Here is a 24263-nt window from a genome sequence, read left to right on the forward strand (position 1 = left end):
CAGATGGCTGCCAGCTGCCCTGTGTGGCAGGAGACAAACTCAGCTCTGAGAGTCAGCCATGGGGCAGGGGTTGAGGTCTGAGGGGGCGGTGTTCTAGAGAACGGGAGCAGCGCTGGCCAGGGTAGCATGGTGGGCCCGGCTGAGGAGGGAGGTGCAACCCACTCACAGTGCCCCTGTCTCCCGGGTGTGACCTTCTCGTCCAGCCTCCATGCAGTGGGCAGGCAGCTGGATTCGTGCATCAGAAGGATAACAGGGCACAAGAGTTTAGGGTATTGGTAGGAGAGAGATGAAACAGGCCATAGAATCTAGGCTGAACAGAGAGGTAAGTGCAAGCAGAGAAGTGACCACAGGGTGCAGAGAAAGTCAAAGGAAATGAGCTTCCAAGGAGAGAAAGTGGGTGAATTTGGAGCAAGAAACACTTGGGGTTCCAAAGACAGACGCTTGGGCCCTCAGGGTGCATGGAGCTTGGCGGGGATGAAGACGTAAGCAAACGGGACAATCCCTGCCGCATGATTCTCTCGCCAAGACCAGGCCTGCACCCAGGAAAAGGAAAAGAAATGCAAAGAGGAGCATGGGGCATGGATGGAATGGTAATAACCCCACTTCTTTGTGATTAGCTAGGGCATTATGCAAAGAATTTAGAATCTGAACTTTTGGGAAATCTTGCTTTGAAATCTCACTTCTAAAGAAACTCATTCCTGTAAATGAAAGATGTAACAGGAAAGAGACATGATCCGCTAGAGGAAGCCAGAAGTTAACTACATACAATTTGAGATTTAGCTTTGAATTCTGCTCTTACCTGCCATGGATTTGCCATATGATGTAATAATATAACTTTTTTAACTATAATGCACAGCAGCTAAGGTTTATTGGAAGCACCTGGTCCTTATATGCCAGGCACAATGCGGAGAACCGTGCACATGTATTTCACTGAATTCTCACAACTCTGAGGCAGAAACCATTATTATCCCTGTTTTACTAATGGGGAAACTGAGACCTAGAGAGGTAAGCAGGGAGCTGGGTCTGCTTATCATTACTCCTAGTTTTTCAGATAAGGATGGACAATGCCATTTGCGACATTATGAGAAGGGAACCATAACAACGATGGTACAGCTCACCTAAACTCAAAATAATAATTTTGACTGCATGAATGCACCAGTTTGATTAAAAATTTTTTGAAATCTCAATACCAACCCGGGGGCCTAGGCGGCCCTTTCAGTTAAGCAACGGACTTCAGCTCAGGTCATGATCTTGTGGTTTGTGAGTTCAAGCCCCACATCAGGCTCCATGCTGACAGTGCAGAGCCTGCTTGGAACTCTCTCTCTCTCTCTCTCTCTCTCTCCCCCTGCCCCTCTGCATCTTGCGCGCGCGTGCTCTCTCTCAAAATAAATAAATAAACTTAAAAACAAAATCTCAATACGAACCTATGTTTCTCTGGATTAGCATGCACTCCCTCTCCTTTGTGGAAACATGGCTTCTGCTTGAAACGCCAAAGTCAAAGCAGTATTTATTCCTCCCCATGTCAAACAAAGTGCAGTTGAATACTGTTCTCCTCTCTCCCAAGGTCAGGCTGTTTTCAGCCAGCCGAATGGTCCCTTCCCCAGGGCGTCTGGGGGCCTCCTTGAAGACCCCGATCACTCCCTGGACGAAGACGCACGGAGGAGGCAGCACCATCACCTCCACTGCCGACTCACACGTGAGTTCCGGCACCGTCACCAGTTTGTATCCAAATTTCTGGGCCAGGTCAATGGGTCCCGTGGAGGTAATGACCGAGTCTTGGCCGAGCAGCTTCAGCACCACAGTGACGTAGGCTTCCGGCCCGACGGGTGCACAGCCAAACTCAACCCACTGACCTTGAGAGAGTTGTGTCCTCTTGCTGGTTCTTATCTCCAGCGGCTGTCCTGGACTCGTTCTTGCCTCGGGAAGACTGTTGGTAAAGATGACATCCACCAAGATGTCAGGTTGGTCCGCAGGGAATGAGCACAGTGGTTGACTGGTAAAAAGGCCCACCTGGAAGGTGCCTTCTGCTGCCCTGGATGTCCTATTCAGGTCAACATGAAAGACAGGCCATTCCACCTTGAGAAAGGCACTTTGCTCCCACAGGTGGACTGGAGTGCTGTTGTCTGCCGCTTCTGGAGTCATGGTGAACCAGTAGTCCCCCGCCTCCTTGAAGTAGAAGCATTCGAACTCCAGTGTTCCCCGGGACTGGTTGGTCAGGAGGTATTTGGTGGTAACAGTCTGATTGGTGTTGGCCTCCAACAACAGGATAGATACATTCCTCAGCGTCCCATTAGCCCCACTGACATACTGGAAACCCACCGATACTGTATTGTTGCTTAGTGCTACATGGCCAGGATTTCCCAAGAGGAGGTACTCAGCTTCTGCAAGAACTGAAATGAAATGGTGAGAATTGGTTTTACAAAGGGATCTCTGAGCGGCACTGTTGGAGACATCAAAGAAAGCAGCACTTTAAACATAAGAGAAGTGTGAAACTCAGCCAAAGGGTGCGTGAGTGATGCTGAGTGCGGATTCTGTTAGTTGGGCACCTGCACTGTTTTCATTCTAAAGTGGCTCTGCACGTTCATCCTCTTTCATGGTTATGCTTAAAACAAGGAATTAGAGATAAATACCCTGAATTCACCGCATTCAGCAAAGCAACACATCTGCAATGAAAAGCTATAAAGCGAGAGTAACAATTGATAATTCTCAAGATGTAAATCCAATACCTTACTTTTCTCATTTTAATCTGTTAAAAAGAAAAGGGTGGGGGGGAAAGCCCTACATGGAGACATTTGCCCCCCAGGACCGCAAACCCAGACTTCATAGTTTCAACCTACCTGGGAATAAGATCTTTTCACAACCTGAAATTTCTTGCACTAGAGAGGTTATCTCCATGATAAAAAAATACCTGCTAAAGACATCCAACTCCAACCCCCCCACCCCCCCCCACCCCCAGCAAAAAAGACATCTTGGCCTGAAAATAATCCCTTCTGTTCTTTTGCTAATAACTTCTTGCCCCACCCTCCTTCCCATAAAAACCTTCCATTTTGTGCAACTTTTAGGACCATCGCTACTTGCTGGATGGGACGCTGCCTGATTCAGGAATTGCTTCATAAAGCCAATTAGATCTTCAAATTCACTCAGTTGAGTTTTGTTGTGTTTTGTTTTGATAAATCATAGTCTGGTGTCTAGGTATTTGGGGGAAATGGATAAACAGTAAAGTGAGAAAACTTGATTTACATGATGCAATACAGACGGCTGTAGATAACTTAAAATGGAAGACATAAATATGCTTCCAAGTTATTTTCTGATATTCAAGCCAAGTACTTAAGCATTTCTACCAGTAAAGAAACCAGTGCCCTTGGTTCGTATGAAGCAGAAATTTTTAGATGAATAAGAATTGCTGACACTTTCTTCTGCACAGGTCATCCAAGGGATAGAGTGCATGTTTATGAAATAGCCAGGGGGCGCCTGGGTGGCGCAGTCGGTTAAACGTCTGACTTCAGCCAGGTCACGATCTCGCGGTCCGTGAGTTCGAGCCCCGCGTCGGGCTCTGGGCTGATGGCTCAGAGCCTGGAGCCTGTTTCTGATTCTGTGTCTCCCTCTCTCTCTGACCCTCCCCCGTTCATGCTCTGTCTCTCTCTGTCCCAAAAATAAACGCTGAAAAAAAAAAAAAAATTTGAAATAGCCAGGCTTCTCGGCAATTTTAGTGACATCACAGTAACCGTTGCTAGCCTCGTTGTGATAGATGACTGCTAGCCCACAACTATCACTCAGTTAAGATCAATCATATCTTTTTAAAAAAGAAACCCATCAGAGCAGCTCAAGTAGAGAGTGGAAAAAACACAGACACACAGGAATCCTTGTTTCTATTTTGAATCCTATCCAAATACATTATCAAAGGAGACAGCATTTGGCAGGGCAACAATCAGCGGGCCCATGGCTAGGGTAAGAAACAATTCTAGATTTAAGGCACTCCAGGGTTCTTTTGGCTTGAAAAACAACATGTGTGAGCATGAATTTATTATTCTTATTGTGATTATCTTATACATACATAACATACACATATCATGGCATACATATATGTCCAAAGGCCACCAAAGTGTTATCTGGGCTGGTGGTCTTTAAATATACACTTACGTGTATTCGGTTAATGATCATTAGGATCAGCACGTGAATATATTGGCACATAGAGGTTTTTTTGTTTTTTGTGTTTTTTTGAACGTTTATTTATTTATTTTTGTGAAAGAGAGAGACAGAGACAGAGCATGAGCAGGGTACTGGCACAGAGAGAGGGAGACACAGAATCTAAGCAGGCTCCAGGCTCTGAGCTGTCAGCACAGAGACTGGATGCGAGTCTCAAACCGCATCTCACGAACATGAGCCGTGAGATCGGGACCTGAATCAATGTCGGACGCTTAACGACTGAGCCCCCCACATGCCCCTGTTTTTCCTTTTTAAACAGCTCAGTGCTTTACACATTTCTTATCTGAGATGAGATGAAATCAAATATATAAAACTTGGATAGACTGGAATGCTTGATCAACACTTGCTTGAAAACCATAATAGAATGAAGGTTTTGTTGGTTTTTTTTTTTCTTTTTTTCTTTTTCCTTCAGTTAAAATGGAAGTTGAGAGATACTCTCTTTTGGAGGGAGAGAAGTCAAAGTTGAGGAAGGGTGCTGATTCTGACACAGCTGTGCCTGGTTCAGAGGCCACCCAGCACCTATTTGTAAACAGGTGGCTAAAGAGGAGTTAAGACGAAGGAAGGAGTTAAGACTGAGAATAAAGATCAGATTGACTTGAATCTCATAGGGCAGGACAGTTTTTAATGCATTTTAAGATTGAGACCACACACAACTTAGGATAACTAACAAACATGATAGAGATTGTCAACCAGGCAAATAAGACTCTGATTTGATGGGCATCCAATAAATTGAAAAGACACACAGGCCCAGTCAGTAATGGAGAAAAAAGATACAGTTGATGGGTTCCAGCAGCCCAGAGAGCAGGTGTACTGAGGAGTACTGAGGAGAGAACTTGCTTTACTATAAACTCTTATTTTCATAGACAAGAATACATCCTCATTTAGAAAACTACAATTGAATTGTACCACATTCTGGCTACCACAGTGTAGTTTTCTCCATTCTTTTAGTTCGCCTCTCCCCATTTCTTTATTATATTTAAAGTAACTGGTGTCTCAATAGAAGCATGTTGCATTAAAAACAACAACAACTGTTAATGGTATATTTTGATCAATATCAAATGGAGAGGGAAAAAACCCAGGTCTAGGAAAATACTTCCTTTTCCATTAGCAGCATGTGCACTCAACTTCTATGTTCTTATTTTATGCTCATTGAACTTTTATTCTCATATTCCAGTAAGATATTTACTCTCAACGACAAACATCCTTGCACACTGTGTACAAATGGAAAATTCTGATGTCTTTATCATTACGAAACCAAGGACACTTTTGTAATTTTTTGTATGAGGCTGTTGTTACACATGGAGTGATAGGGATTTTAAGTAGGGATGAATAACATGAAGATAATTGAATCCCAGGTTCATTTTCAACAAATCAAGCATCTTCTTGTTTATTTTATTTTTTTTTTAATTTTTTTTAACGTTTATTTATTTTTGAGATAGAGAGAGACAGAGCACGAATGGCGGAGGGTCAGAGAGAGGGAGACACAGAATCCGAAACAGGCTCCAGGCTCTGAGCTGTCAGCACAGAGCCCGACGCGGGGCTCGAACTCATGGACCGCGAGATCATGACCTGAGCCGAAGTCGGCCGCCCAACCGACTGAGCCACCCAGGCGCCCCAAGCATCTTCTTGTTTAAATAAACTTCTTCAAACGAAAAGGCTGAGGAAGGTGATTCAATGGACAAAATGAACAGTCCATATTCTGGTCCAGTTATGTGGATGTGTCACTGATATCACACAAGCCATGATCCCTTGGATCATGTTTCTTCAATTTGAAAACAATTTCAACTCTTATACCATGAACTGCTTAGATGTCTATGAAATATTTGGAAATCATCAAAAGAAAAGTAGTATATTGTTGAATCTGTTAAGGTTCAGTAGTTGCATAAAACTCTCTGAGTAACGAACTCAATTTTCAGTTGAAACAAAGTGAATAAAGAAAAGTAACAGTAATCACCTACTCTAGGCTCAGACAAGGTGTTTTCCCTTTCCTATTTTATCATCACAACAGCGCTGTGATGTCAACAAGAAACTTGTCCAAGGCAAACAACTGGCAAGGACAGAAATTTGGACTGGTTCCAAAGATATTTTAACAGCAAAACTCTCCTGTAAAGTGAAATCAAACGGAGAATCCCAATTAAAAACAAACAAACAAACAAACAAACAACCACACATTCATGTCTGAGAGTTTCAATGTATAACACTGAATTACTAGGACATCAGTCAAAGAAAATTCAACATAACATGCTTGTCTCCAGTTTGCTTAAATGAAAATGAGGGGCACTTGGGTGGCTCAGGTTATGATCTCATGGTTCATGGGTTCAAGCCCCACATCAGGCTCTGTGCTGACAGCTCAGAGCCTGGAGCCTGCTTCGGATTCTGTGTCTCCCTCTTTCTCTGCCGGTATCCCCATGCATGCTCTATCTGTCTGTCTCTCTCAAAAAATAAATAAACATTAAAGTTTTTCAAAAAATTAATAAATGAAATGCCTTTTTTTAAATTCTCTTTTTTTAAGAGAGGGCTCCGGAGGGAAGATGGCGGCGTAGGAGGACGCTGGGCTCACCGTGCGTCCTGCTGATCACTTAGATTCCACCTACACCTGCCTAAATAACCCAGAAAACCGCCAGAAGACTAGCAGAATGGAGTCTCCAGAGCCAAGCGCAGACGAGAGGCCCGCGGAAGAGGGTAGGAAGGGCGGCGAGGCGGTGCGCGCTCCACGGACTGGCGGGAGGGAGCCGGGGCAGAGGGGCGGCTCGCCAGCCAAGCAGAGCCCCCGAGTCTGGCTGGCAAAAGCGGAGGGGCCAGACAGACTGTGTTCCGACAGCAAGCGCGACTTAGCGTCTGGGAGGACATAAGTTAACAGCTCTGCTCAGAAAGCGGGAAGGCTGGAGGACAAAGGGAGGGAGAGCTGCTGAGCCCCCGGACGACAGAGCTCAGTTTGGTGGGGAACAAAGGCGCTCGCCAGCGCCATCTCCCCCGCCCATCCCCCAGCCAAAATCCCAAAGGGAACCAGTTCCTGCCAGGGAACTTGCTCGCTCCGCGCAAACACCCAACTCTGTGCTTCTGCGGAGCCAAACCTCCGGCAGCGGATCTGACTCCCTCCTGCTGCCACAGGGCCCCTCCCGAAGTGGATCGCCTAAGGAGAAGCGAGCTAAGCCTGCCCCTCCTGAGCCCATGCACCTTGCCTATCCACCCCAGCTAATACGCCAGATCCCCAGCATCACAAGCCTGGCAGTGTGCAAGTAGCCCAGACGGGCCACGCCACCCCACAGTGAATCCCGCCCCTAGGAGAGGGGAAGAGAAGGCACACACCAGTCTGACTGTGGCCCCAGCGGTGGGCTGGGGGCAGACATCAGGTCGGACTGTGGCCCTGCCCACCAACTCCAGTTATACACCACAGCACAGGGGAAGTGCCCTGCAGGTCCTCACCACTCCAGGGACTATCCAAAATGACCAAACGGAAGAATTCCCCTCAGAAGAATCTCCAGGAAATAACAACAGCTAATGAGCTGATCAAAAAGGATTTAAATAATATAACAGAAAGTGAATTTAGAATAATAGTCATAAAATTAATCGCTGGGCTTGAAAACAGTATAGAGAACAGCAGAGAATCTCTTGCTACAGAGATCAAGGGACTAAGGAACAGTCACGAGGAGCTGAAAAACGCTTTAAATGAAATGCAAAACAAAATAGAAACCACCACGGCTCGGCTTGAAGAGGCAGAGGAGAGAATAGGTGAACTAGAAGATAAAGTTAGGGAAAAAGAGGAAGCTGAGAGAAAGAGAGAGAAAAAAATCCAGGAGTATGAGGGGAAAATTAGAGAACTAAGTGATACACTAAAAAGAAATAATATACGCATAATTGGTATCCCAGAGGAGGAAGAGAGAGGGAAAGGTGCTGAAGGGGTACTTGAAGAAATTATAGCTGAGAACTTCCCTGAACTGGGGAAGGAAAAAGGCATTGAAATCCAAGAGGCACAGAGAACTCCCTTCAGACGTAACTTGAATCGATCTTCTGCACGACATATCATAGTGAAACTGGCAAAATACAAGGATAAAGAGAAAATTCTGAAAGCAGCAAGGTATAAACGTGCCCTCACATATAAAGGGAGACCTATAAGACTCGTGACTGATCTCTCTTTTGAAACTTGGCAGGCCAGAAAGAATTGGCACGATATCTTCAGTGTGCTAAACAGAAAAAATATGCAGCCGAGAATCCTTTATCCAGCAAGTCTGTCATTTAGAATGGAAGGAGAGATAAAGGTCTTCCCAAACAAACAAAAACTGAAGGAATTTGTCACCACTAAACCAGCCCTACAAGAGATCCTAAGGGGGACCCTGTGAGACAAAGTACCAGAGACATCACTACAAGCATAAAACATACAGTCATCACAATGACTCTAAACCTGTATCTTTCTATAATAACACTGAATGTAAATGGATTAAATGCGCCAACCAAAAGACATAGGGTATCAGAATGGATAAAAAAACAAGACCCATCTATTTGCTGTCTGCAAGAGACTCATTTTAGACCTGAGGACACCTTTAGATTGAGAGTGAGGGGATGGAGAACTATTTATCATGCTACTGGAAGCCAAAAGAAAGCTGGAGTAGCCATACTTATATCAGACAAACTAGACTTTAAATCAAAGGCTGTAACAAGAGATGAAGAAGGGCATTATATAATAATTACAGGGTCTATCCATCAGGAAGAGCTAACAATTATAAATGTCTATGCGCCGAATACGGGAGCCCCCAAATATATAAAACAATTACTCATAAACATAAGCAACCTTATTGATAAGAATGTGGTAATTGCAGGGGACTTTAACACCCCACTTACAGAAATGGATAGATCATCTAGACACACGATCAATAAAGAAACAAGGGCCCTGAATGAGACATTGGATCAGATGGACTTGACAGATATATTTAGAACTCTGCATCCCAAAGCAACAGAATATACTTTCTTCTCGAGTGCACATGGAACATTCTCCAAGATAGATCATATACTGGGTCACAAAACAGCCCTTCATAAGTTTACAAGAGTTGAAATTATACCATGCACACTTTCAGACCACAATGCTATGAAGCTTGAAATCAACCACAGGAAAAAGTCTGGAAAACCTCCAAAAGCATGGAGGTTAAAGCACACCCTACTAACGAATGAGTGGGTCAACCAGGCAATTAGAGAAGAAATTTAAAAATATATGTAAACAAACGAAAATGAAAATACAACAATCCAAACGCTTTGGGACGCAGCAAAGGCAGTCCTGAGAGGAAAATACATTGCAATCCAGGCCTATCTCAAGAAACAAGAAAAATCCCAAATACAAAATCTAACAGCACACCTAAAGGAAATAGAAGCAGAACAGCAAAGGCAGCCTAAACCCAGCAGAAGAAGAGAAATAATAAAGATCAGAGCAGAAATAAACAATATAGAATCTAAAAAAACTGTAGAGCAGATCAACGAAACCAAGAGTTGGTTTTTTGAAAAAATAAACAAAATTGACAAACCTCTAGCCAGGCTTCTCAAAAAGAAAAGGGAGATGACTCAAATAGATAAAATCATGAATGAAAATGGAATTATTACAACCAATCCCTCAGAGATACAGACAATTATCAAGGAATACTATGAAAAATTATATGCCAACAAATTGGACAACCTGGAAGAAATGGACAAATTCCTAAACACCCACACTCTTCCAAAACTCAATCAGGAGGAAATAGAAAGCTTGAACAGACCCATAACCAGCGAAGAAATTGAATCGGTTATCAAAAATCTCCCAACAAATAAGAGTCCAGGACCAGATGGCTTCCCAGGGGAGTTCTACCAGACGTTTAAAGCAGAGATAATACCTATCCTTCTCAAGCTATTCCAAGAAATAGAAAGGGAAGGAAAACTTCCAGACTCATTCTATGAAGCCAGTATTACTTTGATTCCTAAACCAGACAGAGACCCAGTAAAAAAAGAGAACTACCGGCCAATATCCCTGATGAATATGGATGCAAAAATTCTCAATAAGATACTAGCAAATCGAATTCAACGGCATATAAAAAGAATTATTCACCATGATCAAGTGGGATTCATTCCTGGGATGCAGGGCTGGTTCAACATTCGCAAATCAATCAACGTGATACATCACATTAACAAAAAAAAAGAGAAGAACCATATGATCCTGTCAATCGATGCAGAAAAGGCCTTTGACAAAATCCAGCACCCTTTCTTAATAAAAGCCCTTGAGAAAGTCGGGATAGAAGGAACATACTTAAAGATCATAAAAGCCATTTATGAAAAGCCCACAGCTAACATCATCCTCAACGGGGAAAAACTGAGAGCTTTTTCCCTGAGATCAGGAACACGACAGGGATGCCCACTCTCACCGCTGTTGTTTAACATAGTGCTGGAAGTTCTAGCATCAGCAATCAGACAACAAAAGGAAATCAAAGGCATCAAAATTGGCAAAGATGAAATCAAGCTTTCGCTTTTTGCAGATGACATGATATTATACATGGAAAATCCGATAGACTCCACCAAAAGTCTGCTAGAACTGATACATGAATTCAGCAAAGTTGCAGGATACAAAATCAATGTACAGAAATCAGTTGCATTCTTATACACTAACAATGAAGCAACAGAAAGACAAATAAAGAAACTGATCCTATTCACAATTGCACCAAGAAGCATAAAATACCTAGGAATAAATCTAACCAAAGATGTAAAGGATTTGTATGCTGAAAACTATAGAAAGCTTATGAAGGTAGTTGAAGAAGATTTAAAGAAATGGAAAGACATTCCCTGTTCATGGATTGGAAAAATAAATATTGTCAAAATGTCAATACTACCCAAAGCTATCTACACATTCAATGCAATCCCAATCAAAATTGCACCAGCATTCTTCTCGAAACTAGAACAAGCAATCCTAAAATTCATATGGAACCACAAAAGGCCCCGAACAGCCAAAGGAATTTTGAAGAAGAAGACCAAAGCAGGAGGCATCACAATCCCAGACTTTAGCCTCTACTACAAAGCTGTCATCATCAAGACAGCATGGTATTGGCACAAAAACAGACACATAGACCAATGGAATAGAATAGAAACCCCAGAACTAGACCCACAAACGTATGGCCAACTCATCTTTGACAAAGCAGGAAAGAACATCCAATGGAAAAAAGACAGCCTCTTTAACAAATGGTGCTGGGAGAACTGGACAGCAACATGCAGAAGGTTGAAACTAGACCACTTTCTCACACCATTCACAAAAATAAACTCAAAATGGATAAAGGACCTGAATGTGAGACAGGAAACCATCAAAACCTTAGAGGAGAAAGCAGGAAAAGACCTCTCTGACCTCAGCCGTAGCAATCTCTTACTCGACACATCCCCAAAGGCAAGGGAATTAAAAGCAAAAGTGAATTACTGGGACCTTATGAAGATAAAAACCTTCTGCACAGCAAAGGAAACAACCAACAAAACTAAAAGGCAACCAACGGAATGGGAAAAGATATTTGCAAATGACATATCGGACAAAGGGCTAGTATCCAAAATCTATAAAGAGCTCACCAAACTCCGCACCCGAAAAACAAATAACCCAGTGAAGAAATGGGCAGAAAACATGAATAGACACTTCTCTAAAGAAGACATCCGGATGGCCAACAGGCACATGAAAAGATGTTCAGCGTCGCTCCTTATCAGGGAAATACAAATCAAAACCACACTCAGATATCACCTCATGCCAGTCAGAGTGGCCAAAACGAACAAATCAGGAGACTATAGATGCTGGAGAGGATGTGGAGAAACGGGAACCCTCTTGCACTGTTGGTGGGAATGCAAACTGGTGCAGCCGCTCTGGAAAGCAGTGTGGAGGTTCCTGAGAAGATTAAAGATAGACCTACCCTATGACCCAGCAATAGCACTGCTAGGAATTTATCCAAGGGATACAGGAGTACTGATGCATAGGGGCACTTGTACCCCAATGTTTATAGCAGCACTCCCAACAATAGCCAAATTATGGAAAGAGCCTAAATGTCCATCAATTGATGAATGGATAAAGAAATTGTGGTTTATATACACAATGGAATACTACATGGCAATGAGAAAAAATGAAATATGGCCTTTTGTAGCAACGTGGATGGAACTGGAGAGTGTGATGCTAAGTGAAATAAGCCATACAGAGAAAGACAGATACCATATGGTTTCACTCTTATGTGGATCCTGAGAAACTTAACAGAAACCCATGGGGGAGGGGAAGGAAAAAAAAAAAAAAAAGAGGTTAGAGTGGGAGAGAGCCAAAGCATAAGAGACTGTTAAAAACTGAGAACAAACTGAGGGTTGATGGGGGGTGGGAGGGAGGGGAGGGTGGTGATGGGTATTGAGGAGGGCACCTTTGGTGTTGTATGGTGTTGTATGGAAACCAATTGGTGTTGTATGGAAACCAATTTGACAATAAATTTCATATAATAAAAAAAAAAAAAAAAAAAAAATGACCAAGCGGAAGAATTCCCCTCAGAAGAATCTCCAAGAAATAACAACAGCTAATGAACTGATCAAAAAGGATTTAAATAATATAACAGAAAGTGAATTTAGAATAATAGTCATAAAATTAATCGCTGGGCTTGAAAACAGTATAGAGGACAGCAGAGAATCTCTTGCTACAGAGATCAAGGGACTAAGGAACAGTCACGAGGAGCTGAAAAGCGCTTTAAATGAAATGCAAAACAAAAGGGAAACGACGACAGCTCGGATTGAAGAGGCAGAGGAGAGAATAGGTGAACTAGAAGATAAAGTTAGGGAAAAAGAGGAAGCTGAGAGAAAGAGAGAGAAAAAAATCCAGGAGTATGAGGGGAAAATTAGAGAACTAAGTGATACACTAAAAAGAAATAATATACGCATAATTGGTATCCCAGAGGAGGAAGAGAGAGGGAAAGGTGCTGAAGGGGTACTTGAAGAAATTATAGCTGAGAACTTCCCTGAACTGGGGAAGGAAAAAGGCATTGAAATCCAAGAGGCACAGAGAACTCCCTTCAGACGTAACTTGAATCGATCTTCTGCACGACATATCATAGTGAAACTGGCAAAATACAAGGATAAAGAGAAAATTCTGAAAGCAGCAAGGTATAAACGTGCCCTCACATATAAAGGGAGACCTATAAGACTCGTGACTGATCTCTCTTTTGAAACTTGGCAGGCCAGAAAGAATTGGCACGATATCTTCAGTGTGCTAGACAGAAAAAATATGCAGCCGAGAATCCTTTATCCAGCAAGTCTGTCATTTAGAATAGAAGGAGAGGGGCGCCTGGGTGGCGCAGTCGGTTAAGCGTCCGACTTCAGCCAGGTCACGATCTCGCGGTCCGTGAGTTCGAGCCCCGCGTCAGGCTCTGGGCTGATGGCTCAGAGCCTGGAGCCTGTTTCCGATTCTGTGTCTCCCTCTCTCTCTGCCCCTCCCCCGTTCGTGCTCTGTCTCTCTCTGTCCCAAAAATAAATAAACGTTGAAAAAAAAAAATTAGAATAGAAGGAGAGATAAAGGTCTTCCCAAACAAACAAAAACTGAAGGAATTTGTCACCACTAAACCAGCCCTACAAGAGATCCTAAGGGGGACCCTGTGAGACAAAGTACCAGAGACATCACTACAAGCATAAAACATACAGACATCACAATGACTCTAAATCCGTATCTTTCTATAATAACACTGAATGTAAATGGATTAAATGCGCCAACCAAAAGACATAGGGTATCAGAATGGATAAAAAAACAAGACCCATCTATTTGCTGTCTGCAAGAGACTCATTTTAGACCTGAGGACACCTTTAGATTGAGAGTGAGGGGATGGAGAACTATTTATCATGCTACTGGGAGCCAAAAGAAAGCTGGAGTAGCCATACTTATATCAGACAAACTAGACTTTAAATCAAAGGCTGTAACAAGAGATGAAGAAGGGCATTATATAATAATTACAGGGTCTATCCATCAGGAAGAGCTAACAATTATAAATGTCTATGCGCCGAATACGGGAGCCCCCAAATATATAAAACAATTACTCATAAACATAAGCAACCTTATTGATAAGAATGTGGTAATTGCAGGGGACTTTAACACCCCACTTACAGAAATGGATAGATCATCTAGACACACGATCAATAAAGAAACAAGGGCCCTGAATGAGACATTGGATCAGATGGACTTGACAGATATATTTAGAACTCTGCATCCCAAAGCAACAGAATATACTTTCTTCTCGAGTGCACATGGAACATTCTCCAAGATAGATCATATACTGGGTCACAAAACAGCCCTTCATAAGTTTACAAGAGTTGAAATTATACCATGCACACTTTCAGACCACAATGCTATGAAGCTTGAAATCAACCACAGGAAAAAGTCTGGAAAACCTCCAAAAGCATGGAGGTTAAAGCACACCCTACTAACGAATGAGTGGGTCAACCAGGCAATTAGAGAAGAAATTTAAAAATATATGTAAACAAACGAAAATGAAAATACAACAATCCAAACGCTTTGGGACGCAGCAAAGGCAGTCCTGAGAGGAAAATACATTGCAATCCAGGCCTATCTCAAGAAACAAGAAAAATCCCAAATACAAAATCTAACAGCACACCTAAAGGAAATAGAAGCAGAACAGCAAAGGCAGCCTAAACCCAGCAGAAGAAGAGAAATAATAAAGATCAGAGCAGAAATAAACAATATAGAATCTAAAAAAACTGTAGAGCAGATCAACGAAACCAAGAGTTGGTTTTTTGAAAAAATAAACAAAATTGACAAACCTCTAGCCAGGCTTCTCAAAAAGAAAAGGGAGATGACTCAAATAGATAAAATCATGAATGAAAATGGAATTATTACAACCAATCCCTCAGAGATACAGACAATTATCAAGGAATACTATGAAAAATTATATGCCAACAAATTGGACAACCTGGAAGAAATGGACAAATTCCTAAACACCCACACTCTTCCAAAACTCAATCAGGAGGAAATAGAAAGCTTGAACAGACCCATAACCAGCGAAGAAATTGAATCGGTTATCAAAAATCTCCCAACAAATAAGAGTCCAGGACCAGATGGCTTCCCAGGGGAGTTCTACCAGACGTTTAAAGCAGAGATAATACCTATCCTTCTCAAGCTATTCCAAGAAATAGAAAGGGAAGGAAAACTTCCAGACTCATTCTATGAAGCCAGTATTACTTTGATTCCTAAACCAGACAGAGACCCAGTAAAAAAAGAGAACTACAGGCCAATATCCCTGATGAATATGGATGCAAAAATTCTCAATAAGATACTAGCAAATCGAATTCAACGGCATATAAAAAGAATTATTCACCATGATCAAGTGGGATTCATTCCTGGGATGCAGGGCTGGTTCAACATTCGCAAATCAATCAACGTGATACATCACATTAACAAAAAAAAAAAGAGAAGAACCATATGATCCTGTCAATCGATGCAGAAAAGGCCTTTGACAAAATCCAGCACCCTTTCTTAATAAAAACCCTTGAGAAAGTCGGGATAGAAGGAACATACTTAAAGATCATAAAAGCCATTTATGAAAAGCCCACAGCTAACATCATCCTCAACGGGGAAAAACTGAGAGCTTTTTCCCTGAGGTCAGGAACACGACAGGGATGTCCACTCTCACCACTGTTGTTTAACATAGTGCTGGAAGTTCTAGCATCAGCAATCAGACAACAAAAGGAAATCAAAGGCATCAAAATTGTCAAAGATGAAGTCAAGCTTTCGCTTTTTGCAGATGACATGATATTATACATGGAAAATCCGATAGACTCCGCCAAAAGTCTGCTAGAACTGATACATGAATTCAGCAAAGTTGCAGGATACAAAATCAATGTACAGAAATCAGTTGCATTCTTATACACTAACAATGAAGCAACAGAAAGACAAATAAAGAAACTGATCCCATTCACAATTGCACCAAGAAGCATAAAATACCTAGGAATAAATCTAACCAAAGATGTAAAAGATCTGTATGCTGAAAACTATAGAAAGCTTATGAAGGTAATTGAAGAAGACTTAAAGAAATGGAAAGACATTCCCTGCTCATGGATTGGAAGAATAAATATTGTCACAATGTCAATACTACCCAAAGCTATCTACACATTCAATGCAATCCCAATCAAAATTGCACCAGCATTCTTCTCGAAAGTAGAACAAGCCATCCTATAATTCATATGGAACCACAAAAGGCCCCAAATAGCCAAAGGAATTTTGAAGAAGAAGACCAAAGCAGGAGGCATCACAATCCCAGACTTTAGCCTCTACTACAAAGCTGTCATCATCAAGACAGCATGGTATTGGCACAAAAACAGACACATAGACCAATGGAATAGAATAGAAACCCCAGAACTAGACCCACAAACGTATGGCCAACTCATCTTTGACAAAGCAGGAAAGAACATCCAATGGAAAAAAGACAGTCTCTTTAACAAATGGTGCTGGGAGAACTGGACAGCAACATGCAGAAGATTGAAACTAGACAACTTTCTCACACCATTCACAAAAATAAACTCAAAATGGATAAAGGACCTGAATGTGAGACAGGAAACCATCAAAACCTTAGAGGAGAAAGCAGGAAAAGACCTCTCTGACCTCAGCCGTAGCAATCTCTTACTCGACACATCCCCAAAGGCAAGGGAATTAAAAGCAAAAGTGAATTACTGGGACCTTATGAAGATAAAAACCTTCTGCACAGCAAAGGAAACAACCAACAAAACTAAAAGGCAACCAACGGAATGGGAAAAGATATTTGCAAATGACATATCGGACAAAGGGCTAGTATCCAAAATCTATAAAGAGCTCACCAAACTCCGCACCCGAAAAACAAATAACCCAGTGAAGAAATGGGCAGAAAACATGAATAGACACTTCTCTAAAGAAGACATCCGGATGGCCAACAGGCACATGAAAAGATGCTCAACGTCACTCCTTATCAGGGAAATACAAATCAAAACCACACTCAGATATCACCTCATGCCAGTCAGAGTGGCCAAAATGAACAAATCAGGAGACTATAGATGCTGGAGAGGATGTGGAGAAACGGGAACCCTCTTGCACTGTTGGTGGGAATGCAAATTGGTACAGCCGCTCTGGAAAGCAGTGTGGAGGTTCCTCAGAAGATTAAAGATAGACCTACCCTATGACCCAGCAATAGCACTGCTAGGAATTTATCCAAGGGATACAGGAGTGCTGATGCATAGGGGCACTTGTACCCCAATGTTTATAGCAGCACTCCCAACAATAGCCAAATTATGGAAAGAGCCTAAATGTCCATCAACTGATGAATGGATAAAGAAATTGTGGTTTATATACACAACGGAATACTACGTGGCAATGAGAAAAAATGAAATATGGCCTTTTGTAGCAACGTGGATGGAACTGGAGAGTGTGATGCTAAGTGAAATAAGCCATACAGAGAAAGACAGATACCATATGTTTTCACTCTTATGTGGATCCTGAGAAACTTAACAGAAACCCATGGGGGAGGGGAAGGAAAAAAAAAAAAAAGAGGTTAGAGTGGGAGAGAGCCAAAGCATAAGAGACTCTTAAAAACTGAGAACAAACTGAGGGTTGATGGGGGTGGGAGGGAGGGGAGGGTGGGTGATGGGTATTGAGGAGGGCACCTTTTGGGATGAGCACTGGGTGTTGTATGGAAACCAATTTGACAATAAATTTCATATATTAAAAAAATAAAAATTAAAAAAATAAATATAATTAAAAAAATAAAAAAATAAATAAATAAATTCTCTTTTTAAAGGCTTAAAAATATATTTAAAGGGAATTTTGCATCAATATATATAGAACCTTAAGAGAACCCAGGGTTGCAAGGATTCCAGTTTAAAAGGTACTGCACTATAGACGTGCCCTGCCTCCTTCATGCAGGGTCATCAACATCCATGCATTTATAAACCCCACGTTTATGTTTCTCCATTGACACTGACAGCATGATGTATACTTAATAATACTCACCATAGTCACAAAGTACCACCAAGAGTAGATTTGAAAAGTCTTTCAACATTTGTTTCATTCTGATCAGCAAAATCCCAGGGCTTTGGTCTCCTCATGTCCTTTCTCACATCCAAACTGTGTTTTTTTGTGTTGTTGTTTTTTTTCAAAAACACCTGAAATTAGAATCTCAAAAAATGATGCCTCTGTTCAATGTGATTCACAAAATAGTAATCATGAAATGGCAAAACCATTCTGAGAAGTCAAACTTCGTGGTGCCACTGAAAATAGGGAGGACATTAACTTTCCCCGGGGAAATGATTTGTGCTTGTACGTCCCTTTGGTTCCATTACAGCTCACCTGTTAAGCACATTCAGGTGTGTGCAACACCAAGCTTATTTTTGCAAAACACCAAGTCTCTCATCTTTGTAACGCGTGCTTAAGTGGAGAGTTTATGTGCTGAATTTCATCCAAGTTAAGAGCCAGTCTGGATAATACACTTTCACCTATTTATCTGTTTGGCATTTCACGCCAATCAATTTGCTAAAATTTTGCCAAATTTTCATTTTGCACTGTGCTGCATGGACCGGGCTCGCTTCTACAAATGGACTTACAACCACTGTCTTTCCTGCATGTTATCTGGATTGCTTCATTTCTTAATGCCTAGGAGCTATATCAAAACTATCAAGCCTTTTAAAAAGATACTCAGAGTGTTGCATTTAAATGTGAACTCCCTGTGACACTGACTTCCATTGTTTAGGGTACTCTCAAGAGAAAACAGATAAATAACAATTATCATCTTCTGTCAGTTTCCCAATACTTGTTGCTGTCAGTAATGCATCAGGAGGCAGATGATTTCATGCAGCAGTCTTGCCAGACCACCTAGGAGGGTAGGAAATACCTTACTGGCCTGTGCTTCAGAATGATTTGTGGGAGGGGGCACTTACTTTGTCTATAAATAGACTAGTCTATAAATAGACTAGACTGTAGAATAAGATTCAGGGCCCTTGTCAATTTTTTTTTCAATTGAAATCTACTAAACTATGGGCTAGTAAGCATAATCAACCAGGTCTTTTCTTAATGTTTACATTTCCCCATTATCCACAGTTAGTCTATTTTAATAATATACTATATTCCAAATATATATGTACATCTCTTCAGAAAAGACAGAAATTAATGGAATTAAAAGGCCTGTTGAAATAATAAAAAAAAAATCAACGGGGCGGGGGGGGGGGTGGGAACTGATTTGTCTCTTAGCTTTCTTTCAGTAGGAGTTGGTTGAACAAAGGAAACACTGTACTTCCTCAAAGGGAAGCAGAGATTTGAAGTGTAATTAGGCAGATGATTAAGGGTCACTCCCCTCCCCAACATAAAAAGAAAATTCCACTTTGCTGGAATTAGGCATAGATTTGACCCAATCTTTTCCTTGAACCTGGACTGGGAAACATGGTGGAAGACAGCAGGTGAACATCACCGTATCCCCCAGGCAAGTTTGGGCACTTACGGCAATAAAACGCTTCCTTTTGAATTACTGATACTCAAGTAACCAGAGTAAGGAGAAGCAAGGATCCCTGGCTCCCAAAAGTTGAATGGGCTCCTCCCAAATTGCTTGATTTTCCATGATAACCATTTTTTAAAGAAGCTCCTAATGGCAACTGATGTTGTGATTGTAACACATTTTCCTTCTTATAAAAATGATGAGTAAAACACAGAATAGTGTGATAATCTGTATTTAGAACTGAATGGAAATGGAAAAATAAGCCTACCTAAAAATCATAAGGATTTTTAAAATGTTCTTAAGCTTTTGAAAATATATGCTTAAGTTTTACTAGCCCATTCACTAATTTGAAGACCTTAAGAGAGCACCCCACAATGGAATGGAACGCTGGGTAAAAAGCACATTTTTTTTTTTTTTAAATAAGATTCCTTCCTTCCTCTCTCTCTTTTTACTTTGTTTGCTTATTGTCTTCCAACATGTTGTTCCCAATACCAAGACTGTCTACTTTTACAATGTTTGGCTTGAGAACCATTTTGAGAAAATAAAAACTTACGTCTATTTTACACACATTTAAAAACACTTCTATATAGCATTCAGACATAAACATTTACAGAAAACTTCCAAATGCATCAGCTAGAGGGTAGGGAGAAGTAGTGAATATTTTCAGTGGCTAATGGCATCACGCCAAGCTCAGATCCCCTGCTTTTGCTGAAACCAGTTAAGATTGATTCCTACGGTGTCTTCATTGCTGCGGAAAAAGAAAGGGAATTAACCTAAACTCTACTAGGACCAATGATTTATCAAAGAATTAAAGGGAAAACAAAAAGAAGCAAAGTGACTCTATCCCTTCTGACAAACAGGCACACGCTCGTGTGCATCCATCTAATAATATTTATTAACCGGAAATCCCTAGTTCCAAAGCAGCCTGTGTAAACAGGCATTATTTATACCCTCAGTGCAGTGGCTCTGCCCTGGTCCCACGGACTGGACGCAGCTTCCCTAGGAGGCTGTGCGCTCCCCACATCTACAGTTTCCCAAAGGCCCGCAAGTCAAGTTCATGCCTGGAAATCTAGCCCTGCCCAAGTTGTCAGCACAGAGCTCCATTAAAATGAGGACCGTTCTGAAATGCTGAAATCTCATACAGTGTGTACCCCAGAAAAGATTTCTTTCTGGAAACAGGCAAATTTGTTCAGAAACGCGGAGCACCCCCAAGACGCTCTCTCTCAAGGGTCCCAACCCATTAGACTCAACACCAGTCTGCAGCCAGCCTGGGTCTCTCGCCAACACCTGTGCCAAGAGAGCCGGGACTCCGAGACGCGCAGACGGACACTTTCTACAGAGTATCCCCTGGGGCGGAGGCTGAGCACCCAGCGGCGGAAGGAGCTGCCACAGCACCTCCACCTGCGCTCCGAGCGGGCGGGGAGGGCGGGGCGGGCAGGGTCCAAGGGGTATTGCCCGACCCCCCACCCCCACCCCCCGGAGCCGCCGGGGACTCCGGCAGCACAGCAGCGCCCACGGGGGCTGGGGGACAGCAGGGTCTTCCTACCTCTCGGGACCGGCGGGCGCAGCGGCCAGAGCTGGGGCGAGCGAGGCGGGCGGCGGGCGGCGGGCGGCGGGCTGGTGGCCTCAGAGGCCGCGAGGAAACGCGCAGAGCATCCCGCGTCCCGGGACTGCCCGCCTGAGCCCGCTGGCGCTCGACTCCGCTGCCCCGCCCAGGCCCGCCCCCGACGGACGGCGCAGGGAGGGCGGCACCGGAGGGCGGGGGGCCGGGCAGCGGGCGAAGTCAACCCCGCCCGCTCTGGGCTGCGCATCCTCCCAAGCGCGCGCGGCTGGCGGAGCCTCGGGGAGCCGGGCAGAGCCCCGACGCGCCCTCGCCCGCGGCCCACGGCCCACGGCCCACGGCCGGGGCCAAGGGCGAGCCGCGGTCTCCCTCGTTCCGATTCAGTCACTTCTCCCCCGGTGTCATTTTCTTCTGGGGGACCACAAAAGTAGGTCATCCAAGTGGCCTAACTGGTGGGCAGTAAACTTTGGCTTCCCAAATGTTCTTGGGGATTGTCAAAAGAAAATCAGGTCAAGTGCATCTCAGTTTCGATTTTTCTCTCTCAGGAGCCAGAGTTGGTTTAATTGAAAACATAAAAAGTGACATTTAATAAACTCTTAACTCTCAAGTGTTAAAGTTGTCTTTTGAAAAGAATGCTAGAGGATAGAGTTGCACCTTAACAGCTGTGTTTGGTTTTCAGTACACGGGGAAAAAATGTGAATAGTTTCCCATTTGCTTTTCTTTTACACAAAACATACCATCTTACAGACAAAAGTAGTGTGTGGTAATAGAAATCAGAACATAGTGGTGGCCGCTAGGGAGCAGGTGACTGGAAAGAGGCACCAGGGAACTTTGGGGATGTCAGATATGTTCTGTTGGCTGGGGTGTGAGTTACATGATCCATTACGCATTTGTTAAAATGCGTCCATCTTAAGATCTGTGCATTTCACTGAAATTTTACCTCAATTTTTAAAACAAAAATACAGCATTTGCAGGTGCTTGAATCCGTCACTTAATCTTTGAAAAGATAACACAATTCCTTGATTATCAGAGTTATCAGAGGTTGTCTGAGGTACCAAATTTGCTAAGTACTTATCTTGTCCAATAATTAATCCTATCAGTACCAACTCAATCCATCCAAGCGTTCACTGACAGAATCATCTAGTCCAACATCCATTCATCAGCTCAAGTTGGGATTTCTTTTCAAATACATGCCACAGTCCTTGGCGTTTTTGAAAGTAAAAGCTCAACATAAAGAATGGGCTTTGGAGTTATAGAAAGCTTCGTTCCAGCCCTACCTCAGTAACCTTGGCAAACACTTAATCCCTCCTCTCCCCCAGCATAAAAGGCATAGGTGTACTGACGTAGTGTGGTGACCAAGTGGAATATATATATAGAAAGCAACTTGCTCTGCATTAATCTTGCAGACACACGCTCTCCCTACAAATCCACCCTTGGAATTTAGGAGGACCTAAATCCAGGTACAAGTGACTGGATCAGTGCCCTTGGACACTTTTTAAGTAACAGCTGTATTGAGATGCTTGGTCATTTTTGTCTTAATCAGAATTCTTGCCAGACTGTATTTCTGTCTTTGTTGCACATGTAAGGGTGTAATTTTTGGTAAAGGAATGCGGCATAGGCATGTAGGGAAAAAAAGCTTCCAAAAGAACAGTGATATGGTCTTGCTGGGATTAATTAAAACAAGCTGCTGTCAAGGTACCTTTAATTCTCTTTCAGGGTCAGTGACTGGTCTAGTAATTTTGTGCAAATTGTGTAAAACGCATTCACAATCTCAACAGTGTCCTTTATACACATGGAGAGATCTTTTATTTCTTCAGATAATGTTCTGAGAGAAAAGCTTTAACTGACTCATGATTATCGGGACTCAAGGAAGAACACAAATGACCCAATTTTCACACTGTAATAACAAGATCTTACACGTGTGTTAACCTGATTTCTGGCGTGCTTCCCACATCATGGATATGCCCCATGTCATGTAAGACACAGTATCTCAGACGGGCTGAGTCCTGACAAGTCTGGTTGAGAAACCTCTTGGGCATATGGTAAAGGACACAGACTTAGGTTTGCGAGTAAATTCATGACACATCATAATCCAAAAATCATTCAAGTATTCAGCTAATACTTAACTAGGAACCTACCATGTACAATCACTGACCGAAACCAGAAAAGATTTAAAAGATTCAATTATATGAATCTTTGAGCTTTATTTTTTTTTAATGTTCTTATTTATTTTGGAAGGAGAGAGACTTAACTAGGAACCTACTATGTACAATCACTGACCTAAACCAGAAAAGATTCAAAAGATTCAATTATATGAATCTTTGAGCTTTATTTTTTTTTAATGTTCTTATTTATTTTTGAAGGAGAGAGAGACAGAGCATGAGCGGGGGAAGAGCAGAGAGAGAAGGAGACACAGAATCCAAAGCAGGCTCCAGGCTCTGAGGTGTCAGCACAAAGCCCGATGCGGGGCTCGAACTCATGAACTGTGAGATATGACCTGAGCTGAAGTCAGATGTTTAACCGACTGAGCCACCAAGGCACCCCTTGAATCTTTGAACTTTAAAGAAACCCAATTCCTCTATTTTTTTATGGCTCCAAGACAAAATATAGTCATGTACACAGGACAGATAATAACTATTACGGAATTTAGAAATAGAGTCATATACTGAAAACAGATTTTTCTAAAGCAGGTAGGAATGAGCACAGTATGATAATTGGGGTGGAGATGGAGAAGTGAATGGGGAAACAGTTAAGAAAGGGAAGTCTGCAGAGTCAAAGGAAGCATGCCCCAGGAATGGGAAGGGGCACACCTCATGCTGTTCCTCTAACCCAACAGCCTCCACTTACTGACGATCTCTTGGTCCTTGTGAGCCTAGTTTATGAGGCTCTTCCTCTCCCACAAGAACTAAAGGGTCCTCCTTCTGTCTTGCACAGCATGTACCTGTGCCCCTTCCATGACACGTACTTCATTCGATCTTCAGGTAAGGATGTTTACATGTCTATTTCCCTAACGGCGCCACCCTTTTAAAGGC

General features: G+C 42.5%; 1 protein-coding gene across 4 annotated transcripts in view; it reads right to left on the reverse strand.

Moving 5' to 3' along the window:
• Positions 1 to 21390, reverse strand: part of THSD1 (thrombospondin type 1 domain containing 1) — a 40470-nt gene extending 19080 nt beyond the window's left edge. Inside the window, exons 1-3 of one of the 4 annotated variants that reach the window (XM_045475046.1) lie at positions 21217 to 21390; positions 18197 to 18348; positions 1425 to 2390 (exon numbers count right to left, since the gene is read on the reverse strand). In XM_045475046.1, the coding sequence (XP_045331002.1) occupies positions 1425 to 2390; positions 18197 to 18254 (1024 nt within the window). In that variant the 5' untranslated portion in view covers positions 18255 to 18348; positions 21217 to 21390. Of the gene's footprint in view, positions 1 to 1424; positions 2391 to 18196; positions 20890 to 21216 lie in introns of those variants that run through there. The other 3 variants (XM_045475044.1, XM_045475045.1, XM_045475047.1) reach the window with 3 other exon arrangements.
• Between the last annotated feature and the right edge of the window lie 2873 nt (positions 21391 to 24263).

Source organism: Leopardus geoffroyi, chromosome A1, assembly GCF_018350155.1.
Source record: "Leopardus geoffroyi isolate Oge1 chromosome A1, O.geoffroyi_Oge1_pat1.0, whole genome shotgun sequence".
In the NCBI taxonomy this organism is placed as follows: domain Eukaryota; kingdom Metazoa; phylum Chordata; class Mammalia; order Carnivora; family Felidae; genus Leopardus; species Leopardus geoffroyi.